Raw genomic sequence first — 19,482 nt, 5'->3', positions numbered from 1 at the left:
AAACTTCGTATAGCATACATTATACGAAGTTATAACGATATAAAAAAGAAAAAGGAAAAGTAAAAAAAAAAAAGACATCTCTTGCATCTCTGTCTTAATAATTATTTAAAAGAGTTTCATAATAAAATGTTTGAAAAATTCATCAAAATTACATACTTAACAAGATTTAACTTGGTTATTTGAATAACCAATGCCAGGATTTACAACAAAATCTGAATATGAACTATAAATTCTTAACTACTGATGCCAGAGTTAGCAGAATCACACTAACATCTTTAAGTTTGTTATTTCTTCTGGTATCTTAATGTCCCACTACCAGTAGCAACAACTTGTGTAAAAAAATTTAATGGGATACATTAAATAAGGAATGAAGAATAATATAGAAACATATGCAGTTGGGAAGAAATTAAATATCTGTTATAATTACAAGGCAATGCTTCTCATAGCTTGATATGACAATAAAATATCTTTACTACAAATACAGGATAAACTATTTCAACATTACATCATCGCCATTAGTAGCAACAACAAATGTGAGGAATCATTTAACAGCAAAGGAAGGGTTTTAGGAGTTTCATACATCCAAAAATGTATTACTTGTAAGGATGTGAAAATTGTAAGAACTTTATGAAAAAAAACAAAACAAAACAAAAACATCGAGACACTGGAAACTATTTCAAAGCCATTGTATACTTTTACTGTTAATGAAATATTAGTCAACAATACACTCCTTCTAAAATAATGCTATATGTGAACTCACAATGAGACAAATACTGTAATACATACCATAACCTTTCTAATTAAAGACTATGCTGAAAAAAGGAGGGGAAAGCCAAATTGGCTTCTCTTTGATTTATTTTCCCTTATTTCTCTGAAATTAATGCATAGCGTCAAAAAACCTACAATTCAAAACTGAACCAGATGAAACAAAATTGATTCAAATGGACAAAACTGAATCATTTGGATTCAAAAGGAGACAAACAGAACAAGGAAAATCAGGGATTATTTGCACTGTACAGATAGAACTTTAAAACACAAAATGTATAAGATGAAATCCAAAATCATTATATACAATATTTTATTTTTACAAGTTTTACATTTGGGAAAAGATAGCACAAGCCATCTACTCAGTTGCCACTTTTTTTTTTTTTTTTTTTTGTGGTATGAGAATGTGTGGCCTCAAGCACTGAAACATTTGCTTTCTCCCATATTCTCTGATTCCATTTGTGTTACATTCCAGAAATAACTGTTTAAATGTAGTGGTTATTAAATCATCAATATCCATATAATCCAATTTAGATATAAAAGAGAAGAATTATTAGCATGACCATGACTTTCAGTACTGAAGCCTGGATTCTTTGTGGATTTTTTTGCTTCCAACATCTACAAGGAAAACAATGTGAAGTTTCTGACATTATAGGGAAGAAAGGTCTAAAGAAGGTACGAGTCATTCACGTTCTGTTACAGACTTTTATAAGTATGTGAAAACATTTATTCTGACCAATTCAATGTGTGAACAATTTAAGAGAGACATGTAACTTACAAACCGTTTCACTAACCACAGTATGCTCAGAGGGCAAAGCATAATTAACAAACCCAACACCCCAAAGTTTCAAAAAATTACTGGTCTTAAGGTCACCTGTGACCTTCAAAACTAAACAGAATCCTTGATATTTATGTGTATAAATTGAGGTCAGTAATTTAGAAATTAATAACTATAAGGAATATTTTTGAAACATGTAAATTATAGAAAAGAAGGTATAAAGTCCAGCCCTTGCTCTGAATGACCAGAGTTAATTATTTTACCATTAAACCAACTGAACAAACAAAAAAAAAACAACAGCAGCCAAAATGATAACATTAAACCTGAGTCCTCAGAGTAGATACGAAATAGCCAAATTCTTAATTGTTCCTGTGTAAGGAGCAAATATTCTGTATGACCTGTACGCATTTTTTTAAATAAGAACATACATTTAAATTCCCAAATAATGATTTGGGAACTTACTTAATTTTATTGTCTAGTTCTCAAAGTTTCAAAGAATTCATTTCTGCAACTCTTAGCATTTTTTTCTATGGCATCTGAAAACCATGCCCTCCTGCAGTCAAACAGATACCATCGTATTAAATGTTATCTACCTCTTTCATCCACATTAGCATGGCATTAATTTCCTACATGGTGTTTTTTTTGTTGGTTGGTTTTATGCATTTGAAATGAATACAGATAGAAGCTGCATGACAGACCACAAGATGATGGCAAACAGTACTTTAACTTCCAGCCATAGTAAGATCCAACCATAAAGCATAATACCTGAGCTACCCTGATGATGGTACAAGACAACCTCACTGTCAGAACTACAGTACTTTGAGATCTTGTGTTCCAGAAAGAGGCACAGGCATATAAGAAAGAGTCAAGTTCTCCAGCTATCATATGAAAGCAGATTAGAAAATAGCAGCTGTACTTTACCAAAATGAAATCCCACTGGTGACATGACTGCGGACCATGAGAACAGATGGGAATAAAGACCAGGGAGTAGATAAAACTGAGCTACGTCTTGGTCTTGGCACAATAGTAAGTGTGTATAAACTAAATGCCAATGGAGGAAGTTGAAGAAGTGAAGTCCCCACACATTAAGCAGTGAAAAGACAGAAAATCCTTTCAGCCACAGTAATGAGAAAAAAATATATATCTTTAACTACTTTCAGGACAGAGCTCAATATGTTTCAAAAGGATTATATGACGTGCTATCTTTAAAACGTCTCTTTAAAGCTTGTGTCTCCTAATTAAAAAGTCAATTACAATTTCTTAAAATGATTTTTTTTAAACAGCAAAAAATTTGCAATAACAGTAGTTAAGTATTCATGATCTGAAAATAACAATTCTCTTACCAGATTTTGTTCGCCTGATAGATAATGAATAAATGTAGTATAATATCATCCCACTGCACTGTGTAGCAAAAAGGAATAACAAAAAAAACCCTAATCTCTCAATCTATATCAACATAATCACCTAATTGTAGTTTTGACTGTTTCATTTTACATTAATATTTTACTCTATGTAGTAACTGAATGTCAATGAACACATTAATTTTTATTTTCCAAAATATTCCTGCCTAGAAATAGCAATACACATCTGAATATTTTCTGTATTTTTTTCTAAAACAGTTTTAGTTGAATTCAAAACTGTTCAATTGCTTATGAAAGAATTTTTGGGCAAATCCTGTTAATTCTAAATATGGTTCACTAAACAGCACACTCTCATTAATTAAACAAGTTGCTAATCTAGTAAATCAAAATGCTCAGCTGTTTTAACTGTTTAATCTAATGGAAATTCTAATGATCTCTTTTGCCTCAAAGAAGCCTAATACTTTTCAAACAAGAGACTTTCTTGATGCAAAGCGTTGTCAACAAGTATGTCATGTGAGATGCAGATTATTTATGCTAATCAACAAAATAAAGATGGAGACAAAGGGAACTGTACCAATGAACTTCAGATTAAACACACTTTCACAAATAAATGTTACCTAACACTCGATTACATTCTTGAAGTTAGTTGTAATATTTACAAGTTATGCGAATGTTCTTAAAAAATGCCATTTTGGCTTTTGTACTGAACTAAATGAGATTTTAGGTAGATAAATTAATGAGTTCTTGAGATGTCTAACACAGTCGAAAATGAAAGAGAAAGAAAAGCTTGATGGATTGCCAATATTAAATTTTGTTAGAAATCCACCCTAATAGCGTATGTTCAAATACTTGCATTGTTCCTATATATTAAGTATATATAAAAAATAAATATCTATCTCATATAATGCATAGGAAAATAACAAATGGATAACCTGAGGAGGCTAGGTAAAAGAAAAATGTAGAACAGAAGGAAATACGTTTACAATAAAATCTAAGCTTTCAGGGCATTATGTCAAGGTCTTACAGACTGATATTCAATTCAACATGAGCTTCTTTCTCTACTAGGATAAGAAAATAAAGTTTCTAATCTGTTGGGACTGTGAAATATTCTAACACACCTCGTGCATTTAAACCACCTGTAACACAACTTGGATCTGGACACCCTCAAAGAACAATCCCTTCATAGAGGAAAAATGTCATTTTAGAAAGGTGTTAGCAAAAAAAGAAGAAACACTTTCCACTGTTGTAAGCGTACACTTCAAGCTACTCATGGATACTAGAATAGTGTCTAGAAATGTGATTGAACAGACAAGGCAAAGCAGAGGAAAGGGTAAGCCTTTGTGCCACAATATTACTATCTGTCACATACGCATGTCTTAGTTTATTCTTTTATCACTTTTTCAAAGAAATACATAAAACTGTGCGACAGAGAAAGGGAGACAAAACTTCAATGACTTGGAAATAGACATGATCTCCACTACCTTTTGTATATGTTTTAGAAAGCATCTTTAATGCCTCGATAACATTCTATTGCTTTTCTTTCAGTCAGATTTTAGACTTACTCAGTGTTCGAAGTCACAACAGTAATTCATAGAAAAATATTTACCAATTAGTAACTTCTTTCAGCTTTATTTCAGTATTACCTAACAGTTAACAGCAATTCTTGTGCTTGCACTGCACAATTTGTTTTTTTCAGTTCTGCAGTTTCGCAGTCAAGAAATAGCAGCCTATAGCTTAAAAAAGGCATCTTTAAATATTAAAATCCAAAAGAAAAGATTAATAAACAAACAAACAAAACAAACAAACAAAATCTGTAGGCCAAAAATGAGTAGAAGCCCAAAGGATTGGTTCTCCTGAATTTAGATAAAAAGCTGTACCTTTTATATTACATAGACCTAACTACCTTCAACCATAAATCCAGTAATTCAATCCAGCAATTCAATGTAAAAATGATGATTAGTTTAACAGTGATTTTTTTTCTTATGCACCAGTAGTAATTTATAACATGAAATTTGAGCTTAGTCAAGCCATTTTATTCAGCTGAACCTATCAACTTGCAAAACATCAGTTTAGAATTAATTCTTCAAATCCATTACCATTTCAATCATATAAGAGTGAAATGAAATAACCAGAAACTAGAGTTTTTTATTTTCCTTATGATGCTCAAAGAGCCTGCAAGATGAGAAGCATACAAATTGGAACTGGACACATAGGAACTAAGTGGCTATTCTGTCACACAGCATTTGACAAAATGCATCCTCAAGGTTCTTTGATTAAAACATGAAACAGGCAAAATATCAAGGTACGTGTAAGACACAATTCATGAAATATTTATGTTACAGCTCAGTTGTTAAACACATATCTTACACATGATTTAAAAATAAAGCCTGATATTTTTGCTAATCATGTATATATACATGTAATCATGTATATGACTGATATCACATGGAAATCAGTCAAATGAAGATCAAATGAGTCTGTATCTATGGAAGTACTGCAGTACAACATGTTATATTTTCCTTAACTTTTTTTTAATCATTATTATTACTCTAAATGTATTTTAAAACAAACTAGTTAATAAAGACAACAGAAATACCTTACCAAAATAGCTACTAACACTAGAAATCCACCTAAAATGAACTGCAAAACTATGGAGTTTCCAGACCAGCAAACATCTAATTATTGACAAGAGGAAAAGAGTTGATCAAATCCTACCTGGAGAAATTGCTTGGTTTTCACATGACCCACATCTCCAGCCTCTATCTGTGCTCTTGACAGTTTCTCTTCAGTTTCAGTTAGCCACTCATTGAAGCTTTTCATTTCGCAATGAAAAAGTCGCCATTTTTCCATGGATTTGTCAAAGCGTCTGCAAGCATAAAAGATGAAATAATGTAACAATAATTATTGACTGTAGGAAAAAGAAAAAATGTTAGATGTCTCAGATTAAATTTCCTGTATTGTTGCTGGCACCATAGATTAACATTCCTAACAGTTATATCAAATGGAAACATGGTAGTACTTCGGCATCATTAAGCACATGTGCTAAAAATCAGTGTCTTATCAATTTTTAAACTCCTTTGATGTTTCAGACAAATTCTGTGGGTCATATCATGTTTTCAGAATCCTAGGCATACAGTACAATTCTGCTCCAATTTTACTGTGTGCCTCCCCAGAGGGTACAAATGTCCATCTATACTTATTGAAAAGAAAATGGAACATCCTTCAAAGGAATTTTCACTTCCGGAGTGAAAAGGAAGTATTCTCACTTTATTTTTATTAACCCCTCATGTATATATAAATATTTTTATATATATTTTACTTAAATTTGAGTATTTGGTAAAGACTGTTATGCAAAAATAGAAATGCCTGAAATACAAGGATGCTTGAAACAAAAGATATTTAAATCCAGCTTTTGTATAGTAAGTAAAGATGAAAAAATTGTTACTATCATCTGCACTGTAGAAGTTCACTACACATAAGATCACGTAAGTACCTATAGTGCTTTGGCATATCTAATGTATTTTTTGTTCAGTGACTAGTCAATCTGTTTGCTCAAGGGCCCTGAGAAGTACTAAAGACATGAAATTAAAACAGAGTTTGTTTATTTTGCAGATGGCCCATGTCATAAGGAATGCAGTTACTTTACGTTTTGGATTGCTGTTGAGGAGATTAGCTAGAATGCTCTGTTAGCATATTATCATGAAACATGTTACTGTTGTTTAGTTTAATAACCCTCTTTTATAGGATTACAATAGGCTTTTGAGTGTACTTAAAGGATTGCGACAAAGATGATCAATTAACTTTACACAAACTATATGACTGTTAGAATGTGAAAGACTATTTCACCAAACATGCCAGGTTGCTAACAGAAATACAGACCATCTCTTCTATTGTATGTTGTTTTTTTTTTAATAGAAGAAAATGTAAGGTTTTTTTGTTTGTTTGTTTGTTTTCCATTTTCTATGAGCTACACATGCCAATTTGGTTCACACATTTTAAAATTTTGTAATACCATACAACGTGAATAGCACTATACCCCTTCTAACCATCTACATAACGTAGAGAATTTTTTACTCATGGTAACCCTTTTTGATAAAGATACAAAACAGAATTGCACTAGCAAACAGCGAAACAACAACTTTATACTTTTGTACACTGACTATGAGATAGAGAACACATAAAAGAGACAGATAATACTATATATATATATTTTTTTTCCCCTAAAAAAGTGTTTAATCGCTTTAGGAAGTTTAGATAAAACTACTCTATCAGTTTGTTCATAAAATGGGCAGGAATGGAATTTTTTTTTAATTAAAACACTTAAAAAAAAGTTTTAAAATAAGAGTAGACGCAGAGTTCTTGTAAATTAAATTTTGCATAGAAGAGCAGCAAACTAACCTGTATCCATCTGTGAATCAACTCATTTCATATCTCAAGCACAATCTGATTCATGGCCCTAAGGTTAATAGCTGCTAAACACTAGAACCTATATTTAATTTAAAATAGTTGCTCCTTAGTCCTATGCAGTCTAAATATACCAAATACTTCAAATTACTCAACTAAATGACAATGTGATCAGTAAACTTGAATGAAAACAGATACAAACTATCAGAATAGTTCAGGAAATCTTCATTCTCTCAAATTTAATATGGCTGCCTGTCTGCTGAAGCCACATCAAAGAAGATGTCAGTGCTCAGACCTGACCACATTAATACACTCAATACCTTTAAAAGTGGTGACAGATAGAGAAAGATGCAGCCTGGGACAAATAAAATTCTTCACAAATTTCAGAATACACAATCTTGCTAATTAAAACCAATAAATACATAGAAAGAAAAAAAAGAGGCAAGTATAAAAACTGGTTTATTGAACTGGTTATCCTCAGCTTAAGGATAAGCTTGTCTTTCAACAAAAGTTGAAATCTCTGCTCCCCATAAAAGCAAGCTGTTTTAAGTTTTTGGTATATTGTGAGGCTGTTATTTCAATAACATGAATAGCATTCATACATTCATTCATTTTATTTTGGGAACCAGACCTAAATAACAAAGAAATTGTCAGAAAGGGCCAAATAAAAATAACTAAATGAAGTGTGCAAAACCTGTATCTATTTAAGAATAAAAAATAGATACAGATACATAATAATTTATACACAGTAGTAGTTGGTAGAAAATTGCTGTTGAGCCATCAGGTTGAGTACTACAAAACATTTTTCAAGAACAATCAGAGTGCATGGACTCAAAATATTTTTTTCTTTGAACACAGAGAACAGTTTCATTTGAAAACACGTCCTACAAAAAAAGCTGTAATCACCACAGCTTTCTAATGTATTTTCTTCCTTTCATATAGTATTACCCTCTTCAGATGGCTAGGTATTTGCTTCCACCTTTGCCCTATCAATTGTGTCCTTTACATTTTTTCTCTCTTCATAAAGGTATGCCAAGTGAAGATGTGACAGTTTTCGAACCACTGGCTTCAATGTTGTCTAGTTTTCATTGCTCTTTTGAAACTTGGCCATAATCACAGTAAAAAACTCTTTAAAATGTTTGAGTTGCTGGGAAGAGGTACATTAAGATTCCCTGGTAATGTTTACGACTGCCCTAGTTTGCTACAGATGAACACAGGAGTTGTTCAAGAACTGCTACATATGATGAATTTCTTAGTCACTGTAAGCAAACAGACTATTGATCCAGTTAAGAACTGTAGTTACTCACTTAATTCACTTATTAAAATGTCTGTGATGATTTTTCAATTACCACACTATTTTGCAGAAGCAGACTAGACACAACTGAAAAGCCCATTTTTACCAGTGACCTCAGTCTAAATTAAATGGAAATGTCTTATTTTACATTTAAGAAAATCACCCAGAAAATAAAACCTAAAATCCATTTTTTTTGGTCCAGTATGGTTTCTCATTTCGAACACTACATTAAAACAGAACTCCTCCTATTCCTTGGAAAATGAAATTACTCTTCTCAGCATGAGGAAGTTTATCAGCAGCTTAAATGCAAAAATTCAGTGAGAGTTGATGTTAGTTATCACTGAATTTGCATTCCAGCTCTTGCAAATTGAATCTTGCCACTCTCCATCCCTCCTCCATTTGCTTTGGCTTATAAGAGTTGCAAAGAGAGAGAAGAGAAAAACTGCACTGAGAGCACACGTACAAAATTATTAAAAAGTAAACATTTACAAGTTGAAATATTAGTGCTTGTTATTAGGTCTTAAAAAACAAGAAGCCAAATACTGTTACCTTCAGTATAAGTATAGAGTAATATTATACGTCAGTAAAAAAAAAAAAAAATATAGAGAGAACTTATGGACAGGTAAATCCACCCAAATAAACAAACAAACAAATAAATTAGTGCTCCTTTGCTGATTAGGCGTATCCAAACTCAGTCACACTGACAAGAGATATGTCAATGTTGCTGTAGAGACAGAAGCAGCTCCATTTTAAATTCTGTTTTGGGGACCATCTCTGGTATTTCTAAGTGAGGGTTCCCCGTTTAATCTGTGTAATACAATATTTTATATACACCACTACTTTATAGATTTTTAACATTTAAAATGTTTATTTTTATTTTGTATGTTTTACCATGTGCAATCCTGTTAGCATACTGTACGTTCAAAACCCACAAAAACAGCTAACTACAAACACTGAGCTGCTAGGATGTTAAAGTCTTGGCACAGAAGAATGCAGATAATAAAAATTCATAAGCGAGTTCATAAAAAGCAAAATCCTCCGAGGAGTATGAAAATTCATGAAGAGTATGTCTACCTCAGGAGTCCCAACCAAACCATTTGGAGGGAAGGAAAGACTTGCAATTATACTCTCATCTAGGGAGCCAGTCTTGTTTACCATCAGAAACAAATCATTGATCTAAAATAAATAAGTAAGTAAGTGATGTTCACTCATCACTCATCTTCTTCATCTGCTGAATAGGAGTGGCTTGTAGATGACTGTCCAATATCAGGGCAGCAATATCTTTCCTCTTCTACTAGTCACACTGTTCTGTTTCTCCTAGCATATGCTTGATAAGAAGGCACAAGTGGGCACCCTGAAGCCAAGCATTAAGTTCTATATAGATTCATTATAATCTATATTGAATGACTTGCATATACTGCAAAGGGATTAAGCAGTGTACATAAGCTCTGATACTAATTAAGGTAGCCTCATTTCTCTAATTTGAGTACATTAAAATTAACATGTGAAAAACAGTGAGCACACCTTGACTACATTGACATCCCAGAAGGGAACATGTTAAGCACCACCTTGAAGGAGCAATTTCCCTCTGCAATAATCTGCAGCCCAATTTGCATTAAGTCACAAAAATACTGGCACTCTTATTCCTTCAAAAATTATCACTCTACAGAATCTTTGTATTTCACTTGGAGCTGAGGGGTAAAGCTGCTCAAAAACCAACATCAAATTAGCTATAAGCAAAAACTGAAATTCCTTGCTAGAATTGCACATGACATTGCACAAAAAAATTTGCAGATGTTTACTCAGATTTACTTTCAGAGGAACTTTATCAATATGATTATGCTTGATGTTCCAAGTCCCAAGGCTGCCAGTTTCAGGAAGCTACAAAAATGGTGGAAGAAAAGACTACTCTGTAAAAGAAAATCACAAACATTAGACAGACTGCAAAAGGTTTTTGGTTTGTGGCCTTAAAGCAAATAATTTTCACTTTGCTTCTGTGTTACAATTCATTCCTTGAAATTTTGAAATAATTCCTTCATAATCTTCAAAATCAATGTCCAAGACCTATTCCTCTTTAGTGAACCTTCACAGACCCGCATAAAAGAGAACACTACCAATTAAACCTTCCTAAGTATCGTGGCTTACATCACGGAAATTATTATTGTTAGAGATATGCAGTCTTCATCATCATACTGTAAATACATTCAGTGAATTTTTGTTTCTATAGTGTTGCTAAACAATGTACCACAGGATTATGCTAATGTTAACCTACAAATTATGCAAATTTGTCAACTTGATTCAGCACAATTAGTACCTTGTGCTAATACATGGAACTTCAAAGTACTATAAATAATTATGTATTAGTATGTGAAAGCATTAACTTTAATACTTAGGGCCACTCTTAGAGATAATAATACACAAAAACCTGTTTTTATCCAGTGACTTCTACAATAAAACTGCTTAAAGGAAAAGCTAACCTATTTTCAGAGGATTTAATGTTTTCATTTTAATTCACAGAATTTGTGTCTTTTGAGCGTTAGATTTACATATCTTCACTGAGTTTAGACTATACACGTTGGTGATCACTTTTTAGACACCAATACATCTAGATCTTGCTCCCAGCTGTTGCTGTATGTTACAGATCCGTTCCGGGACAAGTCTCAGCTGTACAGATTCTATTCACACCTCTATACCATGACTTTCACCCACAAAACAGCAATTGATGAGAAATAAAAAAACTAAATGGCAACCAAAATAACCATTAGAAAAATGTTGCCCATTACTACTAAATATTATTTATCTCATCTGCCCCGAAAACAGCATCACATATAAAATATAAACAGTATAATTTGCAAGTAAGTTATAAACATATTTCCATGTTGACTTGCATTGAATTTTTTTCCTCTGAAGTCTCTAAGTAAGTTTCCCATCACATAGACTCTGACATCATAACATTCAGTGTCACTCACTGTACCAAAGACAAAGACAATTTAACTGGCTACAAAAAAGCAAGATCATGCCTGTCATTGCTAATTTTTAGTCATGCAAATTCATTTTTACAAAGTCAGAGATATCAAGAAACTTAAAAAAAATGCAATTAATTATTATACCAAAACTCCGCTGGGTTTTAACAGATGACATGTCAATAGTTTATACATTCATTAACCATACGTTGCTCTCCAACACTAAGTAGTTATTTATGATGCATATGAATTTGAATATCAGGATTCTAACTTTTTATTTTCAAGAGGATTTTCCATCATCAGAGCAGAGATGATATCTTGTATTTTAGCAAACTTTGCTTAGGCACCTGGATTTAAAGCAGGTAACAGCTTTTCTCCAGAGAAAATAAAAAGTACTTGATTAATCATGACCCAGGGAAAGCATCAGCATATTGCAAAGCCTTATACAAAATATATTAATGCAATTGGTAATAAACCCACAAATTTAATAGTTTGCCAAAGTTAAACTATATTAAATTGCCATGATAAGAAATCATACATATTAAATAAAGCATGAAAAGAACAGTGGCTCAATTTCATAGAAATCCAAGTTAGTATATGTGCCTGCATGTAAAAGGCATTCAGGCATCTCATCCTCACAGTGGGTAACAGTGGACACCGTACTCTTAACTAAGACACACCAGTACATCATTACAGTTCTAACACTTGGTAGATCAGAAACATGGTGACTGCTCTTCTGCACATCCACTCCTCTCTTTCCATTTGGGGCTGGACGTGCTGACTGCAACTTATAAATTTAGAGGAAACTCGTAATAATTGCATGTGTTATAAATTTTAAGACTAAATGAATAAAAACAAATGATGGTTTCTACAGCCTGGATTTACACTCAAAATGATTGGAAAATGACAAGTCATGCCCTACTGGGGAAGACAGCTCTAACAGATTCCCCCAAATTACCCATATCATAATTCATAAATAAAAAATTAATTTCAGTGAATTTGTGGCCCAGAGCATAAGTACGTGTAATACTGAGGGCATACATTACAGGATGTCTCCCAAGTACTTGCCTGTAATTACTACAAAGTACTTAAATCTTGTAATTTCCCATGACAGAACTATAAATTCTCAGTTCAATCTGTTATAAAGTATGATGTATCCCCCAAAACTGCATTGTTCAATTCTCTGCATTCACTGCCTATCTCAAAGCCCCTCTGCATCGTGGCTTCAGAGCAGGAGGAGAAGCAGAAAACTGATGATACTGGTTTATGCTAACTGTTGACTCCCTGAGCCTGAAAGACGTTACAGGCATACACGTTTTATCCCATTTAAGGTGTGGCAAATCCATCCAAAAACACACGCATTGGCATAAGAAAATCAGTATCACTAAAATCGTAGCAGTAGTAGAGGATTTAACATTATCTTCTAAAAATACTGGTGCTTGTATTTGGGTTAATTTTTACCTTTCAAGAGTTTTTCAGTCAGTTATAAGTGATGTACTTTTCTTGAAAGTTAATAATGAAATGTTACTTAAAAAACCTTTTCCCTTCCACTTGGAGAATTCATTGAAGACAAGAATCTTAAATCCGAGTAACTGTTGCTAGGTTTTATTGCAAAAGAAATATATAGTAAACAGTACTAATTTTCTGAAACTAAAAGCTTGATCTTAAATATCTGTGATATTTTAAATATCTTAAATATTTGTGATACTAATTACTACAATAGAAAAACAAACAAAAATCCTACTGTACAGCATATTTTTAGTGTGACATTTGAATACTTGCTTTTTGGTAAATAATCACTTACTGTAGTTAAATAAAGTATTTGTAGTATTCAGAATAAACAGGAAAAAGTAGAAAATAGATGAACCTAAGATGAAAGGTTCTGTCAAGTTCGAAATTTTAAATGGGAGTGGTCCCAAAACACTGTCAAGTACTGCCATGCAATAGATCGAAATTTTAAATGGGAGTGGTTAACAGAGATTTTATTTATGTTTATACACAACCGTATATTCTCTATAAACATATATATGCTGATTGCATCTTTTGCCTCCATCTATTGCTCTTATTGCATAAATGTTGAGTTAAATTATGCATGTCAGTCTCGTGAAAAATGAAAGACCTTAGATACTCTTAATTATAACTTCTAAAGCTAGATGTTCTTATATCATGAATACAACCAAAGCCATTTTGGTTTGAAAGTATGATTGTGCAAATCAGACAATATGGAGAATTTGAACGATGTATAGCTTCCTAGGAGGAAGCTTTTCACCCAGAAAGTGATGACACACTGGAACAGGTTGCCCAAGGAGGTTATGAATGGCCCATCCCTGGAGGCATTCAAGGCCAGGCTGGATGTGGCTCTGGGCAGCCTGGTCTAGTGGTTTGTGACCCTGCACATAGCGCTGGGATTGAAACTAGGTGATCATTGTGGTCCTTTTTCAACCCAGGCATTCTATGATTTTATGAAATTCCTAAAAGAGTAAATACCAGGATGTTACTATCTACATTCTAGAGAAGGCGAAGCAGAGAATAGACTGCTCAGTAATTTGATAACTATGTGAAAAATAGAATGATTGCTTTCACTCCCAGAGCTAAATTATGAAGTCTTGAGCAAAGTGCCTACATGTTATCACAAGCCCAATAAGCATTTCCCTTGTCATTAACTTTCAAGTCAACACAATATATTCCTAGACAAGTAAGACCTTCTAATGACAAAAACGTATTCTTTAGAGATCAGGAAATACATTCGCTGCTGATAATTATATTTTCTCTTTATATTTATTGACTTTATATTTATTCCTCTTCACATTGTTGATTTGAAGCTAATATACACCAACATATTTTCTGTATTTCTTATCCAATAGTGTAACTCAGCAAATGAGTAAGTGGATTTCATTTCTATGCTTGAGACTGATTCAAAAGCAGAACTCTTTCCCTTCAGTTTTTGAAGATTGACTGTGTATATCTGTTTGGAAGATGCAATCTTGATGGATGTGGTATAGGCAATACAGTGAACACTCTGAAATGTATTCCCAGCCATACCAGTTCTGGTGGCAGAGTGCTGCTTTTAGATGTAATTACTGTTGCGATCTTCTCAGTGGAGAATGATTAGATTGCCACACTGGCAGCCAAGGTAGCATGGATCTCCAGGCATCCCAGATAAATGGTTACAGTGGACTAAATTTAATGCAATCTCTACAGTGTCCAGATGGATCAAATTTATTACAAATGGAGAGCAAACGTTGCACAGGTATCTCAACCTTAGGTCTCAGATCTAAAAAGAAAAGGCGTGTAGACACAAAGGGCCAAAAAGAGGTAAAAAAATAGTTACCCGTATTAGTTTAGTTAACCTAAGAGTTGTAAGATTGCAATCTATCAATTTATAATTTATTGTACTTATTAAATTATGATTTAGCCAATTAATTAGCTCCACCTCCAGTCTTTCATTTCCATTTGTCTCCCGGAGAAAAGGAGAACTGGCTGGCTGCTGGAAGGCAGGACATGGAGCAGAGCATGAGTTCAGGGGGCACAAACAGATTTTTTCTTTGGAAACAGGATAGTCTGCACAGTTAAGAGTTTACAATATACATAATTGGAAAAGAATACTTAAAAAAAAAAAAAGGAATAAAACATCAAGCTTGACATTGAAAATTTCAGAAACAGGACTTATGGTATCTAGTATTATATATATACGCATATAGAAACATTTATATATGCTCATGTATACTGTCTTTCTAATCATATAAAAACATGCATATGACTACACATACAGACAAAGTGGTATATAATGCACTATTTATATCACATTTCTAATCATCCATTCACCAGATTACAAAGTTTTGTAGCAAGGAAGCATGACTGACAAATCACAGAACCACAGAATCGCAGGGGTTCATATCTGAGAGAGATCACCTCCAGAGATCAGAATCCAACCCCCCTGCCAAAGCAGGGATAACCTTGAAATAACCTTGATCAGGAAGACAAGTTGCCAAGAATTTTCTAGATCATGAAGTTGTAAAAACTATTAACTCAGAAACTGCACAAAATGAGGACTACCTCCACTGCAAATGAGATTCATCTGAGCATATGGACTCCAGTGGAGGTCAGAAAGCCACCTAGTCATTTTAGTCTTCCTTTACAGTTAATGTAGAGATCAGATAATATAAGTTTCTACATTTATACAAAGATAGTATAGATGCAGTGCTTGCTAAATACAGGTATACTGACAATGCAGGGTCATGTATATTTGCTGATTCCCTTGATAGCACAGATACTTAACCTTAGCAATATCCAAAGCAAGCATTCACATTTCTTCCTGCTCTATGAACCTGGCACAGAAAGGACAAAGAGAATTCTGTGTATCTATTACTTTACTTACACCAAGTTTTCTGCTCATAAGGAGTTCAAATTCATACAAGAACATTGTGAACTTAAACATATTCAGTGGGTACAAAAGGAATTTTATAAGTATTGACAAGTAATTCCCATTTCTCCTTCAAATGTTTGCCCATGTGCATACAGTCACTTCGTGCACTGTTTAAAGCAGGACTGCTCTCAAAACTCTTGTCTCCACAATGCTTTGGAGCACATAGTTTTCAGCCTCCAGTTTAGGATCAATCTGACAAAGTGATCCAGATCTTCTAGCATCTTAAGCACTCCTGATTAATAGATTGCTAAGAAGCGACTCTGATATGGGGTACACTAATGTCAGAAATTAGCTGGCTTTCAGTGCAGAAAAGGGAAATGCAGTCACATTGCTTTCTTATACAATTTGTAATATGCTACTTTTGAAAGTTAAAGAGGAATTATGAAACAATCTGAACATTCAACATTCTGATGTCAAACCTGGAGACCAAAGACCATTCGCCCATAGACTACTTGAGCAAATATCTCCAGGCAAGGAAGGACGTACCTGCATCTAATTAGTTACCAAAAATGAACAGGCAGCATGAAGCCTTAACTTGTTACCACTGAAAAGAAATAACAATGGATAGTGTAGATGTTTTTTTTATGAACTTAGATCACATTTGGATTGTTTGAAGTCATGCCAAGGTGCAAACGAGGGAGAAGTTCGTAGTGCAAGTATGCATTTGCAGTACCACTTGATCTAACTCAACCAGGCAACTTTAGAATGACTGGATGGAATAACTTCCAGAAAAGTTGTCAGTTCTGGAGGCAGCTTTCAGAAGCATAAACACTGTCAACAAGTAAACTCAAGAGAGGTTTAGTAAATAATCCCATTCACACAGTGCTTCCCTTTGTTAACATTGATCTCAAGCAGCAACAAAGCTGTGAAGCTAGCACAGATTCTGCAGCTTATACTTAAAAGTTGTTAAGGTGAAGCTACGTCCAGTTCTGTACCATGGGAAATAGATGCAAAGATTTTTTTGTCTTCATGATTTTTTTTCTAGGCAGAAAGAGTCCAACAGTACAGTGGTGATGTGATATAAAACTGTTAAAGGAGAGGCAAAACCTTTTACCTGTTTTATGAACAAAAAAAATCTGCCAGCATTACATTAAGAAATTGCACATCCTTTCTTTAATCACCAAGGAGAAAAAAAAATAATAATAATCAGAGTACTACTGAAAGAAGACTGTAAGGTTGTGCAGACTAAGACTGTAATAGGTAAGTTTAATACCACTTCTGGCTCTAGCTATGTCTTATCTGAAGCCAAATTTTGCATTTTTATTTTTTAGAATACAGAAGCTAAACAGAGATCTAGTCTTCTGGGAACAGAGCAACACAGAAAGAATCAATAGAAGTTGAACAGACATAGTCCATTTATCAGAGAAAAGCAGCTCAAATATTACAAGACTTTTATCTCACATGTAGTCCATATGTCAGTCCTTTAGGACTCAGAGTTTCTGGGAACATGGAGCTTAAAAAAAAAAAAAGCTTCCTTTTAAACGGACTGGTTCAATTTAGAAGCACTTATTCATGCACAGTAAAGGAAGTAATTAGTAGAATATCTGTGTACTTGGATTAGCAGTGTTTAAATTAGTTCTAACAATATATTATAAGCTTGTTTACTGGTTCATTAAAATTTTGTATTGAGACATTAGAGCTCTATTTCGTAATATAATTAATATATTCAGTTTTCATCTGATTTGAATACAATAACCTTTACTTTCCTATACAACAACATGTAATTGCAATCCAAAAGGACTAGAGCTACATTCCATGCATAAGAAATTACGCAGAAGAGGAAAAGATAGATTTCTAAGTAGTTATGGTTGATTTCCTGTTAAGTGTCTCAGCCAGCAATACTGTTGGTTAATAATTGTTAATTGAACTGTCAGATATATTAAAACAGACTTGATAAAAATGTCCATACTTTGCCGCTGCTACTGTGGCCTAACCATTTAAAAATGCTTACTTCATTTCTCAGTAAACAAGTAAGAGAGCTGCATGATGCTATACAGAGTGTCTGTAGCGCGTATTTCTCCAAGTGAAGATTTCATAACTCACTCTGAAGCTTTAGAGAGACCTACTTTGGTTTGAAAATTCACAGCTATGAATCCTTTAAGTCTTACATCACAGCAGAAAGTTATGGAAATTTTATTACTAGGAGCTGGGCAGCATGATGGAGTTGCCTGTTTTTTAAACATGTAGATGAGGTTGTGTTAGCACCTACTGGCTCTGGATGCGTCTTCAGCATTAAGAGTATTAGTGGTTTTAATGCCTCTCTTAGGCAAATGAACCATTAACTACTATAAGAGATGAAGACCAGGAACATTTCTGGAATGAAGTACAACTCTTTCTTAAAAATAATAATAATTATAACAAAATAGAATTTGGCCTGTTTCTTTCTGCTGATATAGTACCTGGAGACTACAGCTATATTGTGTCATAAAACACTTTTTAGGAAAAACATCCAGGATCCAAGACATGAACATAGAATTATTTGAGTCTAATGTAGACCTTGTAATTTACCCAGAAAATTAAGGAGATTGGAATAAGGACATAACTCTTCCATGAAAGTCTTCCTTTTTCCTCAGGACACCATAATTAGATAGCTTGGACTGCAGCAGTGTTCATTATTTCATTAAATTTACAGAAAAGAACATTTAAGCAGGAAGGAAAATTGAGGAAGGCTGTGAACAATATATAAAGAAAGATGTTATGCTTCTGCATGAATAATACAGATCCATCTATTTTAATACTAATCCTCTTTGTGAGAATGAAACGATTATTAGCATTTAGCACAACAAACAACTCAGCTTTCACAGGAAAAAATGAGATGCTCTTAAGAGCAACAATTAAAACAAGTGGATTTACAAGAGATACTACAGAGGCTATAAGTCTCCCGCCTTTATTAATTCTGTTTTCTACCCTACCCTGAGGCTGGCATCTCAGAGACTTCCAGCCTAGTAACACAGCCTTCCTCCAGCTCTTCTGATCCACTTGCCAGATACGCGAGTCAAAGGAAAACAGCAGCCTAGGCAGCCACCAGAAATAGATGGCAGCATCTCCCCAAAAGACGACCCGACATCTCAGTCCCAGCAACGGTATGTTGCCTATCACAACTGACAGCAAGAGAATTGTTTCTAATGTTACTCAAAGTTTACAGAAGTAGAAAACAGTGCTGAAATAGGTTTTCACAAAAAGGCAGTGAGATTCCACTTGCTTTATTTGTAGTGCAAACGCAAGACTTGAAAATCCCCTCTTTCTCATCAGAGTATCCAGCTAACTGTTGTGGAAGCTCCGGCAGTAAGTTCTCCACAGCTACCTCATTTCCCTTCCTCCTGTAACTAGGAAACACAAAGCTAGAGTCCCCAGTGGATAGAGGAGTGATAGCAAAATAGCTCTTTAAGCTACAGCAATTTCCCATCAGGAGGGAGGAGGGATGCACAGTTCAGTTTGCAGGATGACAGTCAAATAGATTTTTCCTGAAAATGAAATTCTTAATTTAAAAA

At 33.8% G+C, this 19,482-nt stretch overlaps 1 protein-coding gene across 1 annotated transcript in view; it reads right to left on the bottom strand.

The window, feature by feature from the left end:
- Positions 1-19,482, bottom strand: part of DMD (dystrophin) — a 1,000,055-nt gene that overhangs the window by 548,592 nt on the left and 431,981 nt on the right. Inside the window, 1 exon segment of the mRNA XM_031557153.1 lies at positions 5,620-5,770. Coding sequence (XP_031413013.1) covers positions 5,620-5,770 — 151 coding nt within the window.

Source organism: Meleagris gallopavo, chromosome 1 (assembly GCF_000146605.3).
Source record: "Meleagris gallopavo isolate NT-WF06-2002-E0010 breed Aviagen turkey brand Nicholas breeding stock chromosome 1, Turkey_5.1, whole genome shotgun sequence".
Classification (NCBI taxonomy): domain Eukaryota; kingdom Metazoa; phylum Chordata; class Aves; order Galliformes; family Phasianidae; genus Meleagris; species Meleagris gallopavo.
This window is presented reverse-complemented; position numbering and strand designations above follow the sequence as displayed.